This window comes from Melanostigma gelatinosum, assembly GCF_949748355.1.
Source record: "Melanostigma gelatinosum genome assembly, chromosome: 4".
Taxonomy (NCBI): Eukaryota; Metazoa; Chordata; class Actinopteri; order Perciformes; family Zoarcidae; genus Melanostigma; species Melanostigma gelatinosum.
Window position 1 is genome coordinate 9973874 of NC_136637.1, and position 26822 is coordinate 10000695.

General features: G+C 43.0%; 1 protein-coding gene across 1 annotated transcript in view; it reads left to right on the top strand.

The window, feature by feature from the left end:
* Positions 1-26822, top strand: part of nr5a2 (nuclear receptor subfamily 5, group A, member 2) — a 66916-nt gene that overhangs the window by 38166 nt on the left and 1928 nt on the right. The window contains exons 5-6 of the mRNA XM_079267750.1: positions 1119-1238; positions 6201-6348. Of these exons, the coding sequence (XP_079123876.1) occupies positions 1119-1238; positions 6201-6348 (268 nt within the window). The remainder of the gene's footprint in view (positions 1-1118; positions 1239-6200; positions 6349-26822) is intronic.

Sequence of the window (26822 nt, forward strand, 5' to 3'; positions counted from 1 at the left end):
TTAATGCACAGCTATTGTTTTGTCTGCCTGAAAAGACACGAGCCCTAATCACCAGTCATAACAATCCTAATCAACAAGCAATAGACTTCACACATGGTAATAAAGTTGTTTTTCTTATAAGGTCATTGTAGATTTCAACAAACGGACCCCTGTGCAATTTCCAGACAGCACAAAAAGAAATTCCTTTCAGCAGTGTTCATGCCACACCTGCCTGTATCGCAAAGTTTTAACATCGATCCACATTCTTCACCCGACGAGTTGTGCTTGACACTTGTGTGATGGACGTCACGGACTGTTCTCACAGATTCAAAGCAACAAAGTAATTCACATCACCACGAAACCGCAGTGTGCCCAGAAAGACACATTATTCCCAATGATACCACACAGAGGACAATGTTTGTTGACAGAAAAAAGGGGGGTCTGGAGTGAGGAGAAAGAAAGAGCCTCTCATACGTTTTCCTCATTCCTTCCTTCTCAATGTGGCCTTTTTTTGTCTGTCTGGCTACGCAGAGTAATGATTAACTCTGCCAGGCATGGGAAGAGGCTAACGGCTACAATGGAAGGGGTTGTTTTGGTGTACAGAACCACCGATTGACCTGCCTCAGCTTCCCAAGCTCACCTGGCAGGTCCCTGGGAGCCAGCGGCTGGCATTCAGGAGGAGAAAAAAGAAAAAAAGAAAAGGCTGCTTAATCATCATCATCTGTGGAATCACTCAGAAACTGCTGGCATTGGGCAAACAGATAAACCTGGCAAAATTGTGAAATCCGGCACGAAGCAAAGTGCTTAACTGAGTGATGAGAACGCTTTAGAGTGTGTACAGGCAACTTTTGAGCTTTGTGCAAGGTTCTTACCTCGCAAACAGCTGCCTGTGATATTTACAAGTCGCTGAGGCTGACACAGTGCCTCGACCTTTTGTTTTGAGGGTGGGATACTTGATGTCTCCTGTGCGAGCGAAATACAATCGATCACAGATGGTAGATGATGCCGCAATGCCCAGATAGCTTTTTAGAGACCGTTTCACTTCACTTTTGTAAAGTTGAATGCACAGTAGCTCCTCATGTTGATCTCCTCTGGTTTGTTTTCTCAAGTAGTTGATGCGATTGTTTTTTTTAAACCAGGTGGACGACCAGATGAAGCTGCTGCAGAACTGCTGGAGCGAACTACTCATCCTCGACCACGTCTTCCGGCAGGTGATGCATGCCAAGGAGGGCTCCATCCTATTGGTCACTGGCCAGCAGGTGAGTTGGTTTGAACCCACCCTGGAAACTTGCAGCTACTTCCACCCTTTCCCCTTTCTTTCAAAGCCCTGCCAACCATGCTTCACTTGCTCCTCGGGGGAACCTGCAACACCTCAACATTTCCCTTAAAGCCTTATCGATCACTCAGGCGCACAGGAGTCCCCGCTTCATTAAAAATAGATAATGCTTTATAGATATATACTAATGTCACTAGAATAATCAATTTAGCATTTTTTTCTAAGTGCATAAAGACTCTGCCAGCGCATAAATAAAGCACTCGGTTACGCATGGTGCAGCATAGTGAGTGGGCGGACAGATAAAGAATGTGGCTAAGTATGTTATTTTGTTTTACTCGGGGCCCTTAAGGAACTTGGTGGGAGCTGATGCCTGAGGCCCAAATCGAGGTCCTCAAAGCCTCAGGATACTGTGATTCTGTTTCGCTTCATACACACACACACACACACACACACACACACACACACACACACACACACACACACTGTCAAACAGTAAACACACAAACCCTGAGCAGGCAGGGAAGACTCCTTCAGCATTCAGTGATTTTCATAATCTCATGCACACACAAAGACATAAGACCGCTCATCGTGAATATGCCTCTGACCAGTGGCATGGCTGTCAGTGAGAGGAGAAGTCATACATTATAGATTGGCTGGCTCTTCAAAACATTGCTCTTCAACAAAATGTTTTACAACAACAGATGCTGGTATAAATATTGAAGCAAGGCAAGTGCACTGTATACAGGGAAGTCCTCCTTTAGTTCCATGATTCTGAATGAAGACAGGGGTGGGGTGGGGGGGGGTAGATTTTCAGAGTAGCTGAAGAAGAACTGGCTCTGGTAAATAAGCATTAGTACTTCTCGTGTCGAGTCGTACAAACCGTGGTTAATGGTAGTATAAGTGTGTACTTGGCATGTACATCGGGCCAATATGCACACAAATAGGTGAAGAGAAAACACAAAGAAAGGGAAGTAGGAAAAGCCAAAGAGAAGGAGAAGTATCGATGGAACAGAAAAGATGGGGAGTGAAGAGGAGAAAATGAACGGAGAGATTGAGGAATGACAATGAAAGAACACGGCAGAGAGGAAAGTGCTAAAGAGAGAAAAGCAAAGGAAGAAGGGAGGAATGGGCAAAGGAAGAAAAGATGTGCGGAATGAGAAGGAAAGAAAAAGACAATGGCACTCAGGAAGAAGTGAAGAAGATAAGGAGGTGCTGGCATGAAGAAAGGAGACGGGCGAGGCAGGACATAAGGAAGGACATGGGAGGACAGGAGGAGACGTGAAAGGTGGTAGGGGACAAGAAAGGAGAAAAAGGAGATGATGAGAGCAGTTTGACAAGACCAGAGCAGTAAGGAGGAGGAGGAGGAGGAGGAGGAGGAGGAGGAGGAGGAGGAGGGCCTGATAATCAGGGGAGGCACAGGACGGCAGTTTCGTTTGCATACCTTGGTTAATGAACAGCTGGTGTTGGGGGTGTGTGTGTGTGTGTGTGTGTGTGGCTCTGAAACAGTTCATTATTTACTATTATTCTCTGCCTGGCCAGGGGTGACAGCACAGCGATAACACCAGGGATATTTAGAACACAGTAGCAGCATTACCCAAAGCAAACGCTACATACACACGCATAACAAATCACATAATGCCGTTCATTGGCCACACTGGTCTGTAATGTGCTAACTCAATTGCTACAATATGCTTATGATATTGGCCAATGGGATATTCAAAAAAAAAACACCATGTTCAGTGAGTTATATGTGATGAAATGGACGTTTTTGTTGAATATAGCTAAGTTAATGATTTTCTACTTTTGGTCGGATCCATACGCCTTGTCGTTGCGTTGCACCATCGCTGTGTCAAACCGACGCACAGGCCCAGTGACAAAAGACATGACTCAGTGTGTTGTCATTTTCTATTCACGTTCTTCATACATTCCAATAAGGTAGATCAAGCTACTTATATCGTCAAAGTTTAAATTGATAAAGTTTGTGTTGGGAACAACTTAAATGTCCTCAGGTTGGCAGATATCGTCAGGTCTTTTCAGAAAACTCTTTAAGACAGACAATTTGTTAAAATGGAAATTTGGACAGATCTGTCTCCCCTCTTGCTTTGAATCAAGCCTCTTCTTTGCTCTCGTCAGTCAAGCGCTACTTGAAAGGAAATCCCTGGTGCCAGCAAATGTACTGTTGCAGCCTGTCATTCAGTCTCTATCCTCTGTCTCTTTTGTCTTCAAACTCTTCACTTGCTAATTTCTGTCTTTTTTCTTATTTTCTGTCTTTCTCTGAACTGCTTCATGCGGTCATGTCACCAACAGCAGTGAGCAATGGCCATGAGTGGGGTTTTTTTGGGGGGGGGGGTGGAAAAAAGAGGCTTGTTCTTTATCCTGTCACAGCATCAAACGTACAAATGTGTGCAAACATGAAGTGACAACGATTGGAGTGAACTGTTGAATGATTCAGCAAGGCCTCACAGCTTGGCAGCCAGTTTTCGGTATATGGAAATCCTGATATAGCACTACGCTCCTGGTGTAGATGAAATTCAAATGACGAAGAAATGCAAAAACAGAAGTTTCTTGGCCAATACTAGATTTCTGTGCTTTCAAACAAGGTACATTTTCCATCCCTGTGTTCCACACACATCAAAGCCCTCTACCCATCAAACCGAGCTCACCTTCCACACTCCGCTTTAATGTTCTGCTCAGGCTGTTTATCGTATTCATGATGGGTTAAGATTTGAAGGTTTATTCATATATTTACTCTCTATGTCTCTCCAGGAGGGATAATAAAGTAGTATTGATTGATCGACTGATGCGCAGGTCACCAGGGTTAGTGCTAAGTCTGCTATAGTGACATTATAGCATTTTTTTTCCTTCTCTCTTTTTACTTGAGGCTAGAAGGCAATAACCCAAGGCATCACCATCAACAGTCCAATCCTTCAATGAAGTTATTTCATGCACAGTTGATTTTATGTAAATTGATTGACATCTTGGAAGGGGGGCAGTGTCTGCTTTTCACAGAGTCATAACTCTTAACCGTCTCGAAAGAGGGAAGGAGGAAAGAGAGAGAGAGACAAAGGAGTTAAGGATAAATCGGGAGAGGAGGTACAGTAGTGTCGTAAAAGAGAAAGATGAGAAAAGCAGGATAGGAGAAGAGAGGGAAAACATGATGTATTGTAAACATTTACTTTCCTTTGACCCTTACCTGCTTCACAGATGAGAAACATGCTCCAATCATTCTCTTTACACAATAAATGAATTCCAAATCCGAGGGTGTTTTTAATTGCAAATGGAGGCTCACAGGGACCCTCTTCCTCCCTGAGCTTTAGGAACTGCACACGCCAACATCTACCTTCCCCAGGAAACCCTAGCACAGTCAATTATGGTAATGAATTGTCAATAAATATAAAAATGTAATATGGTCTTGCTTACTTTGAGTGGCAGCTAAGGACTTGCCTCCCAGACAAATGTGCTGCGGCTGCAGAAAGGACTGTGTGTGTGTGTGTGTGTGTGTGTGTGTGTGTGTGTGTGTGTGTGTGTGTGTGTGTTTGGACAGATGGGTTGGACCCAAGAAAAATGGGTTTATGGGTAATCTATCTATCTTGTTTTGTCATTTCTCAGCATGCATGTTTTTGTTTTGCTGTGTCACAGAGAACAGAGAGAGAAGTCAAGTCTGGCAGGTCGAGTCAGATGGAGGTGAACTCCCATGCTCTCTGCCTACAGCATGTTGTCAGAAAAAACAGTTCAACTGAAAAGAACCTACTGCCTGCAGCTGCTTTTTTGACACATCTCTGACTCACGCTCTGACAGACAGACCAAAGCTTCTGACTCTGTGTTGACAGTGCAGGAGAGCAGGTACAGCAGTACATTATGTTCATGGTGCCGATGTGTTCAGGGTACAGCTGCATAGTTGTCAATCATTTTTGCGTATTGGGGTTTTAGATATACTTTCATTGATTGAAATAACCCTCAAATGGGCATAAGAATCCCAAAGAAATATCCAAAGTTAGACATACTGAAACCAAGTGAATAGACAAAAATGAAGAGAGGGGAAGCTCTTATCCATTAAGTCTGCTGTATCTAAACCAGAGGAGGTTGCTCATCCTCTTCATTCTTCAAGAGTAATTGGTTGAAATATACCATTAAGTGTCAGTATGATAAATAATTTAATGATATGTAAAAGTGATGCTCCATGTCCTCCCTAACAAATCAACAACCAGAATACAATATTGACATTGGTCCACTGATGATTTCCAAATTTCATCAATTCTCTACCAATGTATTGTATGTGAGAGTAACAAACTGGCAGTAAAGCAGTAGACAGATTCATACAGTAGCATATTAAGAAGATATTTTTTAAAGTAAATATTGCTAACTACTTTTAAAAACATCCCTTAAAAAAAAAAAAAAAAAAGAAGAAAAAAAATCTGGCTTTTTCAACAGTCCAAATTTCCTATTTTCAAATGCAAATGGAGCTGCCTCAGGTGTCCGGGCTGCAGCGGGACTACGGAGGCGTACGGCGGCCGGACGTGCTGCTGCTCACCCCTCATTGAAATGAAGAAACGTTACGCACAAATGACACGATGTTCCTTCCCATCCAGAGCCTGCACGGATTGTTTTTTAAGATATCTTGTAAGCCATTGTTTTACTGCTTAATTTTTCATTGAACAACAGAAAGTAGAGATAAGTAGCCAATAATGTAAATTAACATGACGCCATGGGTGGGTTTTCCTCCTGTTCTCACAATTTTTAAGTCACCAGCCTCCACTGATCTAATCATACTGATTTATATGTAGCTGGCTATCCTTGCTACCCTACACATTGCTGACAAGCTACAGCTATCTAGACATTGAATTCAATCAATTCATCAAGAAAAACTCCACAGAGTACCTTCAATCCATCATTTTCTGCCTTCAGAGCATCTCTTCACATCCCTCTCTCTCCCTGCTTATTCCAGGTGGACTATGCAGTGATTGCTTCACAGGCGGGAGCCACCCTCAACAACCTGTTGAGCCACGCCCAGGAGCTGGTGGCCAAGCTACGCTCCCTGCAGATGGACCAACGGGAGTTCGTCTGCCTCAAGTTCCTGGTCCTATTCAGCCTGGGTGAGTCTATGAAATCCCTGAAGCGGAAAGATTTGAGGGGGAGATACAGTAAAAGGGTCCTGGGTAATTGTTCCTGCCCCCATTAAAGTTGCTACTCCTGAGGTATGAGTGGTGGATGATGATCACAGTGATGTAGGTGATAGAGAGAGGCAGGAAGGATTGGAGAGAAAGGAAACGGAAGTAAGAAAGTGGAAAGAGGAAGGGTGTGGGAAGGAAGGAAGGAAGGAGGAAAAGAGGTGGGGCAGGAAGGGACCAGTTGTCTGGAAGGGACAAAGGAGAAAGTGAGGAGGGAAGGAAATAGGGGAAGTATGTTGCTCTTCCAACACAGAAAGGGAGAAGTTGAGCTTTTACACACAACTATGCAATTTAAGTTCCCCTTTATGCAAAGCAACTGTAAATACATGCTCAGAACGTGAAATTAATGTAGAGAGTTTACATTTTTGTAATTCAGCTGCTGCTCTCTAGTGTGGATCAATGGGTGCAGAAGTTGTAGAGTAAGCATCGATTCCAATATTAGAAGCAATAAATTAAACGATGCATAATTAAAAGGGATAGTTTGGGTGTTTTGAAATAGAGTTCAGTGTATAACCTAATGTAGATGGCGGTCAGGAGTACTGGCACAGGAGCTGTTGTGGACAGTGGCAGCAGCAAGACGTATTTTAACCACATAAAAAAACTAAAAACGATATCATTTGAAGTGAACACTATATTTTGAATATTTGCAGTCCTTTATCTTACCATCAGACAGCCGTTTCTGACAGGGAACTGCACTAAAAGTGAAACTTATCAATACTATCTTCAAAGCCACCGGCGTCCGTTGACAAAAACAGTATAGATAAGTTTGACTCTGTGTTCGGGTCCATGTTGGAAAATATTCTAGATATATGTTAAACTTTAAAGTGGGTCTTTCTTTGAGAAGACTAAATTGTGTTTGGCTGCTGCCCCTGTCCACAGCAATACATTACTTTGCTACCTCACATAACCCCACTTTAAAAACACCCAAACTATCCCTTTCAGGTATGCAACATTTTAAGAAAATGAATAAAGCCATTTTATTTAGCTTAAGTATGTAGGAACAAGCGAGATCTTTGGGGAAATGGGATTTTTTTTTCCAGATTGAGCTTTGGTGGGTGAAAATGGAAATGAAGGAGTTGGGGGGCAAGTAAGGAAGGGAGAAAGGCTGAAGAAGGAGATAGGAGGATGATGAAGTGGAAGAGAGTAGAAATTGGTGGGAGGCAGGTACCATGAAGCATTTGGGATGGACAGGTGGGAGGGAGCCGAGGCAGAGAAGAGAGAGGGAGCAGGGGATTTGGGAGGAGAGGGAAGTGGAGGGATATGTAGCCAAATAAGTTAAGGGACGAAGAGAAGGGGTACATTGATGTGTGTGTGTGTGTGTGTGTGTGTGTGTGTGTGTGTGTAGCTCCCAAAGCTGCTCTCCACTCTCTAAGCCGAGGTCAGACATTGCCAGGAGACTGTCATCTCTGTCTCTTACCTAACAAGTCTGCAGCAAATGGTCTCTGAGGAATACACACACACACACACACACACACACACACACACTTGACCAAACCTATTTTAACATCCTACAATACTGAGGCCAATGATGTCAAGGTAGCTTCGCTCAACCTGGCCCCTCTATGGCACTGAGAGCAGCACCAGTGGCATACATATGATGAATAATTTCCTCATCCTTAGCTACCCCTCCCTCCATCCAACTGTAATCCACAGGGGTCATACTTTCACTTCTTTACCTTCTCTAAACAAAGAAAGAGGGACTAATGAACTGCTAAGCAAAAGCGCACACACACACATACAGTACACACACACACACACACACACACTGAGGTGGTCAGGCAGGATTAACGTTTGTGGTACAGCGAGGAAAGAGGGAGGGATGGGGGGGATTGCAGTGGGGCTTTGGAGTCTGTCTGTGTGCATGCGTGCGTTTTGTTTGTGTGGGGGCTCCTATGGGGCAGGGGTGTTGCTGGGGCTCAGGGTCTTAATAATTTGGCAGAAACATCATCCATAATGAAAGGCTCACCTGAGGGATGTGTATCGCCCCCGGCAGTGCCTGTTCAGGCCTCCTGTGAAAGAAGCCCGACACAGACGGCGTAGCGCCGACTGAGGGGATCAGTGTTGGTGGAGGAGGTGGTGGGGTTGGGGGAGGGGCTCGAGTAATGTAAAGCCAGGAGATTTAGAATTGATCTGATGAATATCTCACACAGCTGAATAGAGATGTGAGGTTGAGATACATACATTTACCCGAAGGAAAGGGCATCATGTGTGTGGCAATGAGAGAGCAGGAGTGCATTCAGGCGTGTGTATGTCTGCACATCTGCTTTAGAACTACAAGCAGACACAACGAGGGGCTATCTTGCGAGGGGACCACACCAGCCTGAACGCCAATTGAGACTTTGCCCCCCCCCCTTGCTCCGACCACACCCATCTTAGAACTTTACCTTCATTTTGATCTCAACAACACACCTGTAAAGTTCCGTGACTGCATCTTATGCGGTTGCGTACCACAGACAGGAATCACTCACACATGCACACTCACAATAGCAGCGTTGCTGTTGCTACTGGAAATGAATATGGATTGCAGTGAAATAAGGCATGAAAGTAGCTCTGCTCTGACTGCCGAACTAAAACATTAGACCCTTTTTATTAGCTTCATTCAATCAACACTGGTCGCTGTATTCTCAGCTGGGGCTAATGGCGTATGTTCATCATGACACTGGTTTAATACGGGGAACTTACCGTTTGTTCTAATTTAATGTTATACTGTTTCAATATGTCTGAAAAAAAAATAGAAATACTTTTATGGGGCATAGCAGACCCATGTCTGCACAATATTTTATAGAAAGCAAGTATTTGGACATAATGATTTTTAGTTGTTGAACATTATACATAAACTACTGCTCTCCTGTGTGAGTCATGGAGGTGGTGGTTTTAGTCCCTCCATCTCCCTGCCTCTTTTTATTTCCCTATCTTTTTTGTGTCTTGGTATCTCTCCCCCTATCTCGATCGTCATCCCTCTCTCTTTCTGTGGATGGACCGGTCACCGCCTCCCTGCCAGAAGAGCTCTTAGTGAGCCCAGGTGTCGATACAGACAGGGATATAGATGTCACTCCAGCTGAGAGGAGACACTTGTCCTGATCTGTGTGTGTGTGTGTGTGTGTTTGTCTTTATCAACAGCTCTGCTCTCTCCCTCTGTCCCCCGCGTCACTCTTTGCTCGTCTTAGGTGATGAAGGCTTTCACCCTCTATCAGGGAGGAGATTATCACTCTCAGAGCATTGATCTCGTAAGTGTTTGCAGGACCGTGAGCAATGATTCTGTGCGGTGGGTGTTGAGCAACACAGAATGGCAGAGGTAGAGAGAGTGAGTGCTGTGTGGGTCAGAGTTCAGTAAAGGATCACTAGTAGTTGTATGGTGTCACAACACTGTTAATGGGACTTTGATTTCCTTTAAAAGGCTTACAGGCCTAATAGAAAAACCAGAGGTGAGAAATGGGTCAAACGTTCAAATTCAGACTGAGGAAGGTGAAAAAAAAGACTCTTCTTCCCACTTTGGGGGCATTTACTCAAAACTGCACTCTACAGTATGCTCAGTAAAAATCGGAGTATGAGAAAAACAATGACAAGCTTTACCGATCAACTTTCCCCAAAACTCACACAGATGTGTGCTGATGCGCGCACACAGACAGTTGCCATACTGGCAAAGCAGATGCAGTGACAGAGGTCAGAGAGTGTTCAGCCAGCAACCAGTTAACCCAGCTCTACAGGTCAGACCCCATCAGGTGTAATTGGGTGAGACAGGCGCTGCCAGTCCTTGTCAGCCGAGAGGAGAACCAGAGTAGCTGCCAGAGCAGCGCGGGGTGGTAAATGCTCCCAGCGGAGAGAGCAGATTTGTGGACATAGCCCTAAATAATGCTCCCATATTGAAGCCTTTAGAAGGAACAAAGCAAGTGAAAAGCTGCTCAAATGTAGAGAATTCTAGGCTCGTGTTTGATTCCTCTGAAGCGAAGGTTTATTTCACAAAGTCACACTGGTCGTTCTATTGAATATGTAAATGCAATTTCCACCCTTATGGTGCTTTAAATGAAGGAATTTGTCAAAAACTACATTATACATTCGTTTTATGGATCACAGTACTGTAAGTGATTTTATCTTTAGTCTAGAAACAATGATTTATATTGCCTGTAGGACACAACAAGTTTGTTGGTTAAGTAATATGCTGTTTAAAAGTCAAACCAATAAGTTTATCTCCAAATAACAGAATAGAACACGGAACAACTATTGATTTTCACAATATAAAGCGGATTAATTCAAAGAAATAAATATTAAAAAACATGATGAAATGATGTGGTCAGTAATGTGGCTGTTCTTTATTCAAGGTCGGTGATCAAAAATCAGTTCTTTTGTCCATTCTTAAGAAGCCAAGACAGCCAGTGATTCAAGAGCTGCCTCAGCACCACATTAACTGTCTGTCAAGTGATTAGTCAGGCTCTGGGGTTGGAGTTTAGAGACACCCGCCTATCCATCCCTCCTGCCTTCCATCCCTCACCATCATCAGCCCCTCTGCATTGTCTCTCCTCTCGTTGCTCTGCCCTTTCTCTCTCCTTTTTTTCACATTCATCTTTGTATGCCTCGATCTATCACAAACTCCATCCTCCCATCCACCTCCTTCGCTCCTCGTTTATCTTCACCCACATCTGAACTGCCATTTATCTCTTTTCTTCCCTTCCTCAGCTTTTCCTCCACCCCTTTCCTTCTTTTAAATGTCTTAACTACAGTCATTTAAACTTGTGTTGAGTGTCTCTGTAATTTCCTCTTAAAACCTTTGACATCAAGTACAATACAGGGCTGAGATAATTTCACCAATCTCTAAATACTGTAAATGACAAGTAACATGACTTTGGAATGAGTTATATTGAAGTATATTTAAAAACATAAATAAGTAGGATCTTATTGAAAACAAGTGAAATTGTGTCATAAGTGACTCAATATAGATTTTTTTTCCCGCTTTTGCTTTAACTCACCTTTCTGTTTACCTTTCCATTCCTCCAATAACAACCACCTTCACCACCTGTACTCCTATGCTGAGATCTCTCATCAGCATGTTTAGTGCGCCACACACCGAAGAATGGTTTTGTGCACCACGAGGTCAGACACCAATCTGCTGACAACAACACAAACACAGCAAACGTGATTAACCTTGATGAAAAAAACGATTCTCTCTTTCTTACTCTCTCTCTCGCTCTCTCTGTATCACATTTGTTTCTCCACACGATGAAGAGAGAAAAAAAAAAAACCATGTAATTCCCAGACAGGTACGTCCTAATTAAGCAACAGCCGAGGCAGCTCGGAATCAATGCCCTGATCCCTGGCCAGCGAGCAAGGGAGCTGGCTAATTCATGCACACCACCCGCCCTCTCCCCCAGCCTGGCCAATATCCATTTCCTGAAACGAACCAAATCATTTAGAATTTAGTCAGGGATTGATTAACATTGAGGCAGCGACGGTTCAATATTTATACCCATTGAGAATAAGGAAGGGCCCAAATTATGGAGCATATAACTGGAACAATGCTTCACAACTAATTAATTAAAAGCAAGATAGGGACTTTTTTCCCTCCTTTTTGAGCGGCTTGTTGTGCGGGACCAAAGCTTTTTACAGGGCTGCAAGTCAACAAAATGGAGTCATCATCAGTACATTTGACCTGATCAATACATGTGTAAAGGTACGGTTAGTGTGTGTATGGATTGCTCTGGCTTACGAGAGACCTTGACTCAACATGAAATGTGACTGTCTTTTCCTGCTCTCAAGAGGGAACATGTAAAATAAAGCATATTTAACTAAAAGAAACAGCAGAAATCACAGGTGTAAAAAAAGGACTACCAACCCCTACATCCCCCAATACTGCTACTAGGTAGTAACTCTGATTATTTACAATTGTAAATAGAACAATTACAGTGTATGTGTACACTGTGGGAACAAAAACCTATGAACATTGTGGGGACTCACATCCAACCCTCCCAAGTGAGGACCGCTCAAGTTCTGAGATAAAGTTACATGTGGAGACAGTGGACTTGAAGTAGATACACAGGTTTTGCAGACATTTCAAACGCCTGAGCTTATATTCAATTTCGCATTTCATATTTACCCACACGAGAAGTCCATGCAAAAATGTACCCAGATACTGTGTGACGCATGTGTGTGAAAAGTGGCACGAATCATGCGTCATAGCATGTGTTTGTGTGTGTCTGTTTCTGTGTGTGTGGATACAGACTATCAGCCCCTATGCTTCACTAATGTTTGCATGTCCCACAAATTCCAGACTCAGGAAGTGGATTGGTGCAGTCACAGCAGTAATATGAAATAAAGTAGCAGTGATTGCAGTTGGGCTAACACTATATGTGTAGGATATAGTTCATAAAGTGCAATCCATGCACCGAGCGACTGCGTCGAGTGCTTTTTCATCACTCTGTTTGGAAACTTGGTGAAGTGCTCGGCAAACAAGTGCTGATTGATAAGTATTGGACTCTCATTCTTTCGAACAAATCTTTTTACCCCCCCCCCCCCCCCCCCATCAGCATCCCTCGGGCATCAATGTGACGCAGGACACAAACACAACATATTTGCTCAAACTTTGTCCGCGACAGAAGAGCCAAACCCAGCTAATCAAGTTTGAGTGTCCCGACTTTTCTTTCATCTCATCAGGAGTAGTCGGGAGTGTGCCCTAAAGCAATGAACCTAATACTTCCGCCTATTTTCTGTCAATTTTAGCCTAAGAAATCTAACATGGTGTGCAGTCAGCTCCTGATGCCGGCCACCACTTTGTAGGGAATGCCATGTAATGAGGCTGCCTAAAAGGCTTTCAGACTTTATCAAGCAATAAAAGCTCCAGGTCTCCAGCCTACCACTATCACCTGGCAATACTGCAGGAGGTTGCCATTAAGCAGCAGTTGGGGTGAGTTGTGATGGTGGGGATATTTAGGATCCCCTCTCACCCTTGACCCAACTCCCCGTTTAGCCTCCGCCTTATATCTCGCCTGATATACGTTAGTTTTCTGATGGATTTCGACATTTCCCAGATTATATCCAAAGTATGTTTACAGTTTATAGCTCAAGCTTGCCTTATTTTCTTCTCTGTTTAGGTCTTATCACATACTTACAAGGATTGACAAGGATTGACAGTGTTTTTAATCTGGTTCAAAACAAGGCCTGTTATCAGAGGGTAAAGAAACATCATAGGGGCCCTACGTTTACTTGGGGATTGATAAATTGACAGACCCTAGTAACAAGCAAATAAGTGATGAATAAGGGCTACGAGAAAAAAAGCCAGATCAGTGTTGATCTTCATGGCAGATCTGGTAGATAGAGAGCATAGTCTACTACTGGGTCCCAAGTCCTACAGTGACATAATTAAACATATTTATGGGAATAAAGTACACATAATAACCACCTAGATTACTGAGTCTTACCTAGTCTTACCTAGATGTAACAGTCCAGAGAAACCTCAAAGTGAACACAGTATAGCCTCACAAATCTTGAATAGTCTACATTTGGACATTTGTATGATGTGCATCTTACCAGAGTGGAATAAAGAGGCATATTTGTTATGCTTCATATGTTTCTCAATGTGGTGAATGTAAAACCAAAGACACCTGGTCTTCAAATGTTGTAAGAGAATATTAAATGTTCAATGTAACCCTGTGCCTTAAGAAAACGTTGGTATGGCAAGAACTTTATAAGGAGCAAGCATACAATGGAGTAACACAACTTTTGTTTTTAACAAGTATCACTGGTCAAGTACACAAATATGAATCCAACGCATGCAACTTCATCACAACAGAGTGCTCCTGCAACAAGTAGTATTACAAGAGTAGTCATCTTTTTATTAATTTCAGCACTATCCACACCCGGTAACAGTCACAACACGTGCAGCCCAGCTACCCATCTGCAAGGTGGCAGTTGAATTTAATACACACTTTAACTCACTGCCCCGCCGAAGCAATACAGGACATATCCCTTAAACTCCTCCATCAATACACACACTAACTACCGTAGCAGTGAGCACACCTCGACAAATGCTCCTGTAAAAGTTGTTTTTTTCACTCAAGAAAAAAACCTTTTCTTCCGTTCTGCCTCCTCCTCTGCTCCTCTCCTGCACTCCCATGTGGTGTGATTTAAGATGGGCAAGCTATGGAGAAACTGTTGCCCTCCATCTCTCCCCTCCTCCCCCCTCGCCCTTGGCCTTATTACAGGCTGTCAGTTTATTATAAAACATTAGGAAAGCAGAGGGACACTTGCAGTTACTGTCCTATCGATCGGCAGAGATAGATTCTGTGATTTAGAGTCCGCCTCTGCCCGCGCCCTCCACATACTCGGTCTCCTATTAAGGCACCAGCGCTTTGCTTTTGCTATTGATGTCTCAACATTAACAGTTACAAGCTGCTACAGAAAATCAATGTTCAACTTTTATTACCAGCTGCATAACGCAGAGGACCTCCCGCCAGCTGGTACTTAGCAGTCAAAAGGCGGCGCGGACGGTCCTCCCGGCACGTCAGGTGTTTTCTAAGTGATATCTGCAGTAATATAAATCCTGTGTACAGCATAATGGGGATTTCAGGGGGCAGTTGAGGGACTAAGACCTTAGGGGTACAGCATAGGAAAGTACAGCTCGCCAAACAAATTAGCACACGCTCGCAAATATCAATGTCTGCATCTGAACAGAGATTTGAAAGTGTGAATGTATGACAGCGAGGGAAGTTTTTTTTATTGAAAAACTACAATAAAATATTGACACTTTTCTTGAATCTCTTTGAACACTGCCGTCAACACACCTTCAGTTCTCCGCCACAAAAACACTCGTATAGTATACCTGAGTGTCATCAAGCTAAAATGACGATCGATCTCTTCAACCACCACCACCGACTATCCATCCATCCAACGTGGATGTGTGTGGGCTGTAACCCAGGTAGCGTGGATCTAGAGCGGCTGAGGCCTCTCAAACATTTATGAGGAGCTAGCGAGCAGTGGTACGGCAGCCCTTCTGGGACAAACAGCCCCCGGTCCTGTACTCTCAGTCCCGATCAATGGAACTCAAGTTCATTACACACACTTTTCAGCCGAACGGCAGCAACATTTCCCTCCCCCCTCCTGCCCTGATCGTCGAGCAGCCCACCGCTGGGGCTGCATTACACTTGCTTGTTTACGTGACTGCGTGTAAAGGGGAAGACGGGGGCAGGGAGTGTGTACCGGTGTGCACATGCGTGTGTGTGCGTGTGTGTGTATCAGTGAGGGATGTCTGTTTGGGGTAGGAAGGACTCACATTAGTTGAAGAAAACTGACTCAGACTACAAATTGTGCATACATTGGAAAATCCCACTCTTGATTTGAATGATTTGACTGGAGACCATCTACTCGCTGGTGCTGATTTCACGTGATCTATTCAGTTTAGGGGACTTTTTGTAAAGAGGTACTGCACACTTAAACCTGTTTTTGAACCGTAAACTACATGACTGCAATGTGATGAAACACATCAATGCTGATATTGATGTTGCTATTTCTTTGAACAAATTTATAAAAATCAGCATTTCAAAGGCTAAAAGGGCTTAAGCTGGCATCTACTGTTTTAAATCTGAACCTTGCAAAGCTAATGCTGACATAGAGTCAACTGATTGGGACTCATCTATGTCATTCAATTTATTAACAGAGGCCATGGGATGTCACGGACAAACTCCTGCCCCACACATCTACTCTGAGGACTGTGCGTCTATGTGTGTATGGCAGCAGGGGGGGGAAAACCTGCCACAATCACGCACCTATTGATCAGATCGCCTGCCTCGACCTTACCTAAACATTAAACAGCAGCAAAGAGTTACACAACCCTCCACACAGCTCTCTCAACCAGTGATCATTCTGTCTTGGTTGCTCTCTGAAGGCCTCACTGACACTGACACACACACCAGATGTGGAAAGAACACTAGAATATTGTACTCAAGTAAAAGTACTGTTACTTTAAATATATATTACTCAAATAAGAGTAAAAACACTTGTGTCAAAAATGTCTCTATGTAAAAGTTAACAGTTAACACTCTGATAAACGTTACTTTGTTGCATTTAAAAAAAGAGGGGGCTATAATTACATATTATACGAGTTTTAAATTGAAGAACATCTTCAGTCAGCAAAATATGTCGAATGAATCTCAACTTATACACAGGTGTTGCAAAAACAGCAAAAATAACCCCTCTGCATGCCAAAACCAACAGAGGGGCGCTTTGCAGTGCATAAATAGCCTACAACTGATTATCAATTATGAATATGCAGGATTTGATCAGAAACAAAAGTTAGATAATCATAAATGATGGACAATAAATAAAACGAGCTATGGACACAACAGCGTCTGAAACGTCCTTTAGAATCAACAGTAGAATAAAACGCAACAATGTTGCTACCCAACGATGTCAGTGTGTTATTGATCTCACTTTTATGACGGGCATTTTTCATTTATATAACTGCATGTACAATATGTTTACAATTGAATAAACAATAATCAAATGCAGAGAGAGTTATTTTACAATAGGTTAGGGAGAAGTTAGTTATACAGTCTTACATTTACAACCGGCCCTTTGAGGACGACCGTGACGCTGATGTGGCCCAGAGTGGAAATGAGTTTGACACCCCTGTCGTAGAATAATACATCCAGTCCACACGGCCTCACTGTCCAAGTACAACCAGTCCATTCCCCCTCGTTGTCCCAGTTTAACCAGTCCATTCGGTCCCTCTGGGCCTACCTCACGTCAGGAATTAGCAGTCTCAAACAGCAGAAGGTCCCAACACACCTCACTGAATTCCGTCAGTCCTGGAGGACCCATCGCGGGCATGTTGGCATTTAGCGTGTTGGCCAGAGCCAGCGTGCCCCTTAATTGGATTGTGCTTGAAGTGCGCCCTGGCCCGTGAACTCGGCGGCCCGTGAACGCAACATGTATCATTTCCGGAGGGCAGAGCGTCTCCTCTCTCTCATGTGACTTTTGTTTTTACTCTGTAACAGATGCGACTCGAAATGTATGGAAGTACAATATTTGTAATGAATAGTAGGCTACTTTCGTAAAAGTAAAATTACCAATTTAAAAATAATTACTCAAAAAAGTAGAAGTACACAAAATAATGACTTTTTTGCTGTAACGTGAGTAAGTGTATTTTCTTTACTTTCATCCCCTGACAAACACATACATATATATATATATATATATATATATATATATATATATATATATATATATATATATATATATATATATATATATATATATATATATATATATATATATATATATATATATATATATATATATATATATATATTGATAGGCTTAAGACAGTCTTTAAGCGTATCACAGGTCAAATGTCCAAAAAATAAAATATTTAATCAGATGGACCTCCAGCTTTACACACACACTTTGTCAATCATTTGTTAAGTTGTAAATGTGAATGGCTTCACTCCGTCAATCAGTAGGAGCAACAGAATTAGTGCTGCGACTGTCGTTTCCGCAGCAAAGACACATCTTTATGACACAGCATTTATGGCCCCTATAGTTCATGAGGTGTCGTTAGTGTTACTCATTGGACAATCATTACTACAGTAATGTAAAAGACAAAGGAATGAAATAAACTCAGAGGTGTAGCCTACTGGTTGAGCAGAATAAAAAGAAAGACACACAAACTTATATGAAAAGACTTCGTGCCCATTCAGAATACTACTGTAAATCAAATTCCTCCCTTTCTATTTTAAAAAATGTTCTTGTTTTTAGAATGAAACTTTCCATTTTCACTGACATTCTGACTGACTTTACCCTTGCAAGCTTATAAGCCTACACGTGAAAAAAATAAAATAAAAGGCGGACGATTACAGTAGAAGTAAAAATAATCCTCTACATTCACCTACCGCCCTGATATCACAAATAGAGCTCACTGGCATCACAGAAATGTCTGGCATATTGGTCGTCAGCTATTGTGTTCCTGTTTGAATGTGTATGGTGCAGAGGCATGTGTTTAAACTGGTGGTGGTAAGCTATACGGTGGTCAGGTGGCTGCTATACGATTATACACCCTCTTCCCTTTGCTCTTTGAGCTTCTGTGTATGCGTGCTTGTCTTTGGACAATGTGGTTACGAGATACTTCTGGCAGGGCAGAGAACAGCAGAGCTTTAAGGTGATGTGTATGTGCATGTGTAACCAGAGACAGTGATTAAACGTTGTAAAGCACAGATGATCTAACAGGTGCTCGCTGTCTCTTGTCCTCCCGGCCTCTCTCTCTCTCTCTCTCTCTCTCTCTCTCTCTCTCTACTTTGAGCCCCCACCCTCTTTGTGACCCCCACTCCTGAACCATCGCAGCTCCTTTCTTGTCTCTTCGTTCTTGTGCTGAAGGATATTTTAAGCAACAAAGCCCTGTGAGTCTACTGTAAACACAACGAGACATACATGTTAAGCACAGCTAATCCTTGTATTGTATTATAAAAACCGGAGCTGCTTGCAAGTGTTGGAAATAAGGGTCAGGGAGCCAACACATGTTTAAACACAAGCACTTCTTTTGCACACACACACACACTCACACACACACACACACACACACACACACACACACACACACACACACACACACACACACATCATCATCAGAATAAAATGTTGTGTAATGAAAAGGAATATTCCTGGGCACAGCCAGACATTTGTCATGCCAGCTCTTGGATGTATTCAGACAATAAAGTTGTACTCCAGTGCCACCTGGCACTGATATCCATACCGACTGTTGGCATGACACTGTAAGCCTGTAAATTCATACAGTGCTCATGTGATGACTGACACATGGAAACTCAACAACTTTACAACTGCCCACAAACAAAGATCTGATCAAATAGAATGATTCTTCTTTTTCCTCTTCTTCTGCTTCTTCTTCTTCTTCTGCTTCTGTGCCTGCTTCTTCTTCTTCTTCTTCTTCAGATTGGGCGCAGATTGGTAAAAAAAAAACATCAATCCTTAGGGAATTTAAACATCCAGGATCTCATCTACGGTAGTTATTTCTCTTGTTCAGTTTTTTTTTCTTTTCATTTTTTGTACTTTTGCAGTTAGAAACTGCGCCAAACACACACCCAACAAACACCACTCCACACCTTTGTATCTTTGTGGTTTATCCTCAAAATTACTCATTTCCTCTAATACCCTTATAATGTGTATTTGAAAGTCTTTACATTTGGCACAGAAGAAACCCCAGTCCTCCAAATCAACTCCAGCTTTGCGAGGCAGTGTGCAAACATGCCATCTTACATTAGCCCCGAGGTGGAGGACAGAACGGACACCGCCATCCAATACATTTGAATACATTAAACCCCAATTTGCACTTAAGTTGACTCCACTTGTCACATGACAGGGGAAAGAAATCACACAGAGACGTAAAAAGAAGGTGTGCAAAACATGCTGCACACTCTTTAGTCCGCACTCTACCTGCTGGCTTCCATCATCAAACAAGAACGAGGCAAAAGAGGAGGGAGAGAGTGGGGTAGATTTAAAACGAGAGAGTGCAGGAGAGGAGAGGAAGGAGTGAGAGGGAGAGGGGGGAAAATGACGCTATGGATTAACTGTCCTTCATGCTGAAAATATACATCCCCAGGCGCTTGGCACTGAATTATTAATTCAAATTTGTCAGAGAAAGAATGAGAGGAATCTATTGACGGGGAGACGGGCCCTTTAATGGTCTCATTAAAGGGGAGGCTTCCCACACGAGGCACCTTCTGTACTGCTGCAGGAGTTTTCGGGGCGATGGAGGGTTGGAGGGGGGTACTTGACCCCCCAATGATTTTCTGTCACTTTATCATAAACAAGAAAGGTTGACATGCCCCACCACTCCCCAACGCTTTCCCTCCACCACCAAACAAACCCTGTGTGTAATTAGCCAAGGGGTGCAAAAGTGCACTGAATGTAAACGAGGTTCACACGCATGCATTGATAGAAAGAGACAGCAACTACACACACACACACATTACAAATTGCGGCTGCTTCTACTGTTGCTGACAGGTACAAATAAAGTGAGGGGTAAAGTCCAGAGGACTCTGAAGAGCCCCCACACAGGTACAGCCATATTGATTTCTAATTCATTCAAATTAGATGTTGTTCCATTGCGCTGCTCCATTACCTCAGATTACACCAAACAGTGACTTTTCTTCTGGATCGCCAGTCAGTCAAGTGTTAGCGTCATTAGCCGCATATAACTACGTGACTGGGAGCTGTTTTTTGTGAGGGGGGGTTAACTGTCTGTAAAATCCAGATGGCATTAGCAAGGTGAAAGAGCAGGGGACCTGTGGGTGCACTGTGCCGTCCGAGGTCAGCTCATTGAAAGGCGTTTGGTTCAGCCTCCAGGGGGACTAAAGAACGGGGCAATGAGAAACGGAGGGGTTGGGGTGGGGGACTAGAGGGACCACAGATTCATTGCTGATTCAAATCTCTCAGTATCCCTCCGGCAAATGGATTTTCATAATGCTGAGACAATGAGATTTCTTTTCTCCCCAGCAATATTGTTTTCATCCCAGTGAGTCTGCAGCTTGATAACATGAACAGCAGCAAATGGGGCCAGTAGATACAAAATATTTTAAGCCACAAAACAGAAAAATCATTGAACTCTTGGACGTGTGAGAAGCTGGAACCAGAAACTATTGGCTATTCTGCTTGGTAAGGGATCAACTCATTGATTAATAGACTAATTGTAGCAGCTTCTTTTTTATCAATATGACAGCAAATAATTACCACCATTAAAGTAGAGTAACACATACCATCCTATGTCAAAAAAGTCTGAACTATCCCTTTCATACATATTCCCACTGATGTTATCCTCCCTGGCTGTGCCCATCTGTTGAAGGCCTTTAAGTCCATAATACCACAGCTACACAGAGGACTGATACAGGATGTACATTTGTTTCCCGTTCACCTCAGGATAAACCCCCAGTATCTTCCAGCCAGCATAGTCAATGAGGTAAGCTTGTCTCCTTCCTGCTCGGAGCGCCTTTTCTCTTGTTTATTTTATGGGACCTAAGGCACTTTTCCTTTCCTCTCAATATCTCTCGACCTCTCTCCATCGCCCCGCCGAGCCCGCCGGACCCGTCCTTGGGCGACAGGACTGAAACCGGCCACTACCTATAGCTTAACAACAATAGCACTGTTGTCGGAGGAGGTTAAGATTTGACTTAATGTATCCCCAACTGGACCGTTCCTGCGTAATTCTCTTTCATAGCCGCATGGCGTTTGGTCCCCCTGAGGGAGGGGTTGATGAGTCGGAGAGCAAATTGAGCCTACATGCTTTATTCTAACACGCTGACAATAGTTTCGTCCCCATTGGTGGCCACAGGTTTCCAGGAGCTGGGAAACAGTTTGATATTATGTATTGTTAGCGCAGAGGATATTTGGCCTCTGGACACTGGGATCTCTGTTAGCTTGAGGGCATGTAGCTATAGTATATCACTCTATGCTGCTGTAACAAAGGGTCACTTTTCAAGATGAAGGGTCACTGTACGTGACTTAGTGAGGCCTTTGTTAAATGATTGAACCGTGAATGAGTGCAAAGGATACTTCCTGAGATCCTATCACTTCATTAGATACTGAAGAAAAGAAATGTCCGAATTAACTATGGCCAATGGTTGCTCTGTAGGCTCAGATAAAACTGTCCACCAAGGTATATGTTGGGTATGTTGTTGTTGTTACAATATATATATATATAATGATGTGGAGAAGCAATAACCAGAATGCAAAATATGCTGATATTACATTTAACCCCACTTCACAATAACATTAAATACATTCTTGTCACATGGAAAAAAAGTCTAAAAATAATAATTAAAAACAATGTGGATGAGGGTGTTTCAATGTAAATCCAAGCCTAACCCTTTATTATAGCCCTAGGGCACCTGTATGCCAGGTCGAAACAGCATCTAAAACCTCTGTCAGAATAAGGTGTCCGACAATTTCTGAAAATGACAACCCACTTCACATCATGATTGGCCTGGTGAGCAGAGGTGAGAACTTTTCTCTCTACCTCTAGCTCTTTCTTCATTATTTACGCGACTATTTCTGTCTATTTTCAAATGTGCGAATGAGTGAAGCTCTATGGATGTCTGTCGGAGAGACTGTCAGAGAGTGTGCACCATTATCCCCCATATCTAAGTGATTATCGCGTCTCGCTTCTGTCAATGACAGCTGGCTTTTAACCCCGCATCTACAAACAGTCATGTTTTGCAGCATGTAGCAGTATTTGTCTGTGCGTCAAGTCATTGTTACTAGAGATCAACATTCAGCTGATACATCCTGTGATAGGACTATCAATGTATGATGCTAGTTATCCTTTTTGCCTTTCTATCAGTCTCAAAAAACAACCATTTAATGTTAAGGAGCAATCAACATCAGTTTACCCTCCCCTGTCTTTTTATTCGTCTCTAATGTGGAGGCGTTGTATCTGACAAAAGGGGAATTCCCCAATGGGACTTGGAGGAAAACAAGGAAGCTGAGATCTCCGGGGAGAAGGGGAACTTGTTTGCTGGCAAGCGTAGATAGATGAGAGAAGCAGAGTCTCCTGTAGAGGAAAATAAACAGACACACACTTCCACGTGAAATGCTGTCAGTGGAGTATTGATGCGAGCTGCTGTGTGTGTATGTGGGTGTGTGTAGCTGTTGGTGCGAGTTTGCGTACTTCATGACTTCATTGTGGTTTGAGGGTAAAAATGGGGGTAAAGGAGGTTGCTTTTCTCCGATACAAAGCCCAGCAGTGCACCGTAACTCAGATTATAGCCTAAGTGATACCGTTAACCATGCGGCCATTGCCCCTTGCCCGTGAACCTTATTTGCTTTGATTGCCCCTGCTGCCCTCTTTTTTAACACCACACTCATACACACTCACACAGCCGAATTCTCCAAGTGAACACGCAGCCCTACATGTAGCTTATTGTTGGCCGTCTTTAGTGCTCACTTTGTCCGTCAACCCACCCAGAGTCAGAGGTTATTGGATTCTGTTCTTTCAACGCCCTGTCTCTGATTGGAGCCGAGCTGTGAGGCAGATTAATAATGGATAAAGTAGCAGTTGACAATGCTGACTTGATAACAATCCAGTGGGGTGCAATAAAGAGGACTTAGCCTGGACATGGGTTCAACTCCTCGTTCTTTGAGGCACCGCTGCCGTAGTAAAAGGTGCTTCAGCTTTGATCATTTTGGCTCGTATACACACCTGTGAAAGTCCCTATTGGAAAGAGCAGGAGCCTCCAATTCCCGCCTTTACAGGAAGTGACCAGCATGTCTTCTACTCACGTTTAATTGGCCAAGTTTACTGACAGCACTTGACTCAATAACTGTTTATGACCCAAGAGTTTTATGTGTTGTTTTTGGACAAGGCAGGAAACATATGTTGTGAAGTTTGAAAGGCATAGTGACTTGGCAGCATGTGACTGAGGTTCATTGATTGGGGCACTAAAAGTGTACTTTGAGAGACCATGGTGTTATTTTGCAATGTATAACATGAGGGCAATATGACATGATTGGAAAGAGGTGATAGTGTGACGAGGAAATAGCATGATGGAAAAAAGAGGTGTGGAGGTAGTAAAAAGGTATGTCTGACATGTCAGGCGAATGCCTTATACCACATGAGTTTTGTCTTTATCATAAAACATGACTTTACCCTAACTGCAAAAACATTTTTGTCTTCACAAAAAGGTGTTTTATGTGATTAAATCGAAGCAAGTAGAGTAAGTCCAAATGTAGAAAATGATCATTTATGTGCACAACACATAATCAGCCCTTTCTGATCTTTTTCACCCCTCTTGTTATTACAATTTGGCTCAAGCGTCAGGTCTTAACCACCTGGTATCTTTTACCAGGCTGTCTTACTGCACAGTGCAGTATGCTTTAGCTTCTTAAAGCCATAAACAAAGTGATGCATGTTTGCTTGAACTTTGACACCAAGTGATGTTTTTTTATTTTATTTTCTGCACACCACAGTGTCCAGTCTGTGAGGCATCAGTGAGATCATAGTGTAGTAATGGAGCGAGTATTTGCATGAGTGAATGTGCAGTGTGTCTAAATGTTGTATGTGTCCCTGGAGCAGGTGGTTTGCAAGGGGCTGTGAAAGAGTGTAAAAGCACATGCGGACACACACACACACGCACACACACGCGCGCACTCACAGCACAGAGCAAATCGTGTCTAATTAAAAAGCACAGCAGTGATTTCAGGGGCTCTCTGATAGAATGGATGTGTGTGTATGTGTGTGTGTGTGTGTGTGTGTAGGTTGTTGGCTTCAGCATGATCGCCCGTCAAAAGAAACAATGTATTCTGCGGGACCTCAGGGTTTCCATTTGAGTATTCAGACACGGCGCTGCAACGAGCTGTGGCTGTTTTATGTGAAAAAGTTGATAATTGGTCCCACAGTGACTGAACAATGAGATGGAGAGCGAAAGAGAGAGAGAGAGAGGGGGGGGGGCGCTTAGCACACTTAATGCTCCGACCTGACACTGTCTGTGGATCATTGATCAATTGTTTTTTTGCGCCCAACCCTTTTCTCTCCTTCATCACCCCTCTCCTGCCTTTGAATGATCAGTACATTACAATCAAACCACTTGTCTGATGTGATTAGCAACACAATACAGCAACATTTCTCATCAACCTCAGTCTTTTTTATTTATCTTTTGTCTGGCTTTGCAAACGGGACTAGGTATCGAACTCTTGTCATTTGTGCTTTTTCTTTCGTTTTCAGAAGGCCTCTTTTTTTCTCAAAAGGGACTCTGGTAATAATTAGCAATTAAAATGCTGTCTTTTTGCCTCACTTTCCACGAATTAGCTTGACAGAGATGTTGGGTACAAATTGTCTGTAGTCCCCCCCCCCCTCAAACGTCCACACATACACCCATCAAACTCTCCTCCACATGGGAACACACACTCATGTGCCACACACAAACACAGTCAAAATCTTTCTGAGAAACCATATGTTTTTTGCTGTGATCTGGGCTCACCTTGTCATGTTGTTGCTATCAGATTACATTACAATTTTTACTTTTATTGGATGAAATAATTACCATGGCTACAAAGTAAATTTGTAAATTATGCCGTTATAATCAATTTTCAGACTTTTTGTTTGCCGTTGCATTTGAAGGTTTTCCCTTTAATTTCTTACCATCAATCAGTGGTTCGACAGCATGGCTGTCAACAAAACGATCATCTTTTTATGGCAGAAATGATCCCTCATGTATTCCAAAAACTACCAGGGCGTTGTATGTTCTACAATTAAAAACGTAACACCTGATGGGGATTTAGTGCGTTGATTCCAGGTTTAGACTCAAACTACTATGCTTTGATACGGAATTTCGGGAAAGTTAATGATAGAACAAATCTGAATGAAATCAGCAAAATGCATAAACACGTTCTCCACATTTTTTAATTACTTTTTTGAGCAACTCAGAAACTTTTATTTCCATGTCTTTGCTATATTTTGTTTATTGTGCAGATAAGAACAAGTGCATTATTTTCCTTGTTGACCTGCGTAGGACGTCTGTGTGTTAAAGCCTAAAGCCCTCAGTCTACTGGGTTAGCTTATGTAAGGCTATATCAATGCTTCTCGGAGGTGTTGGTAACGTGAAAGCCGGTTCAGGAGTCTGATAGGGGGTCAGACAGCTGAGTGGCAGCAGGAAAAAGCACATGCCATGTTTGTTTGGAGCCTTCTTTGTCACCGGCCGCACCCCCTCCCCCTTTTCCTGCCCTTCTCTTGGCCTTATTTAGCCCCCTCCGTGTCACCCAGAGGTCACGGTGATCACATGCTACACGCCAGCTCATACACAGACAACACAGGAACAAACAGACACACTCACACACACACACACACACACACACACTCACATACATATTGTAATAGCATGGTAGAGTGCATCATAGATGGAAGTGCCTTCAAGGACCTGCTTCTCATTCTCTAGACCTCATTAGCTGCTGATTTATCTCCCCCTCCTTCCTCCTAATGCTCTGGGTGGGTGGATGGAGTGTGTGTGTGAGTGTGGGAAGGGGGTACCGTGTGAGAAAAATGATGTGTATTTCCATGGATTAGTGTCTGTGTATGTGTGTGTGTCTGAGAGAAAGGCAGAGCTTTAGCGTTAAAGATGGTATATTTTAGTGAGGGTTGGTGTGAATGTGTTGGTCCGGAGGTGTCAACTAGACTCAGGGACTCTGTCGTTCCACATTAGCCTACTGTGAGCACACTCAACCTGGGGTCAAACTGATTAATAAAATACCACACACACATACACACACAGAGCTACTATCTGATTAAATATTCTGCAGCACTGCGCTTCATAATCATGACAAGTACACACAGCGCTTTTGTTCGCCATTATCCATTTAGGAATTTTTTTGTCTTGTCTTGCAATAATCTGTTCAAACCCCCAGTGAGCTTATTA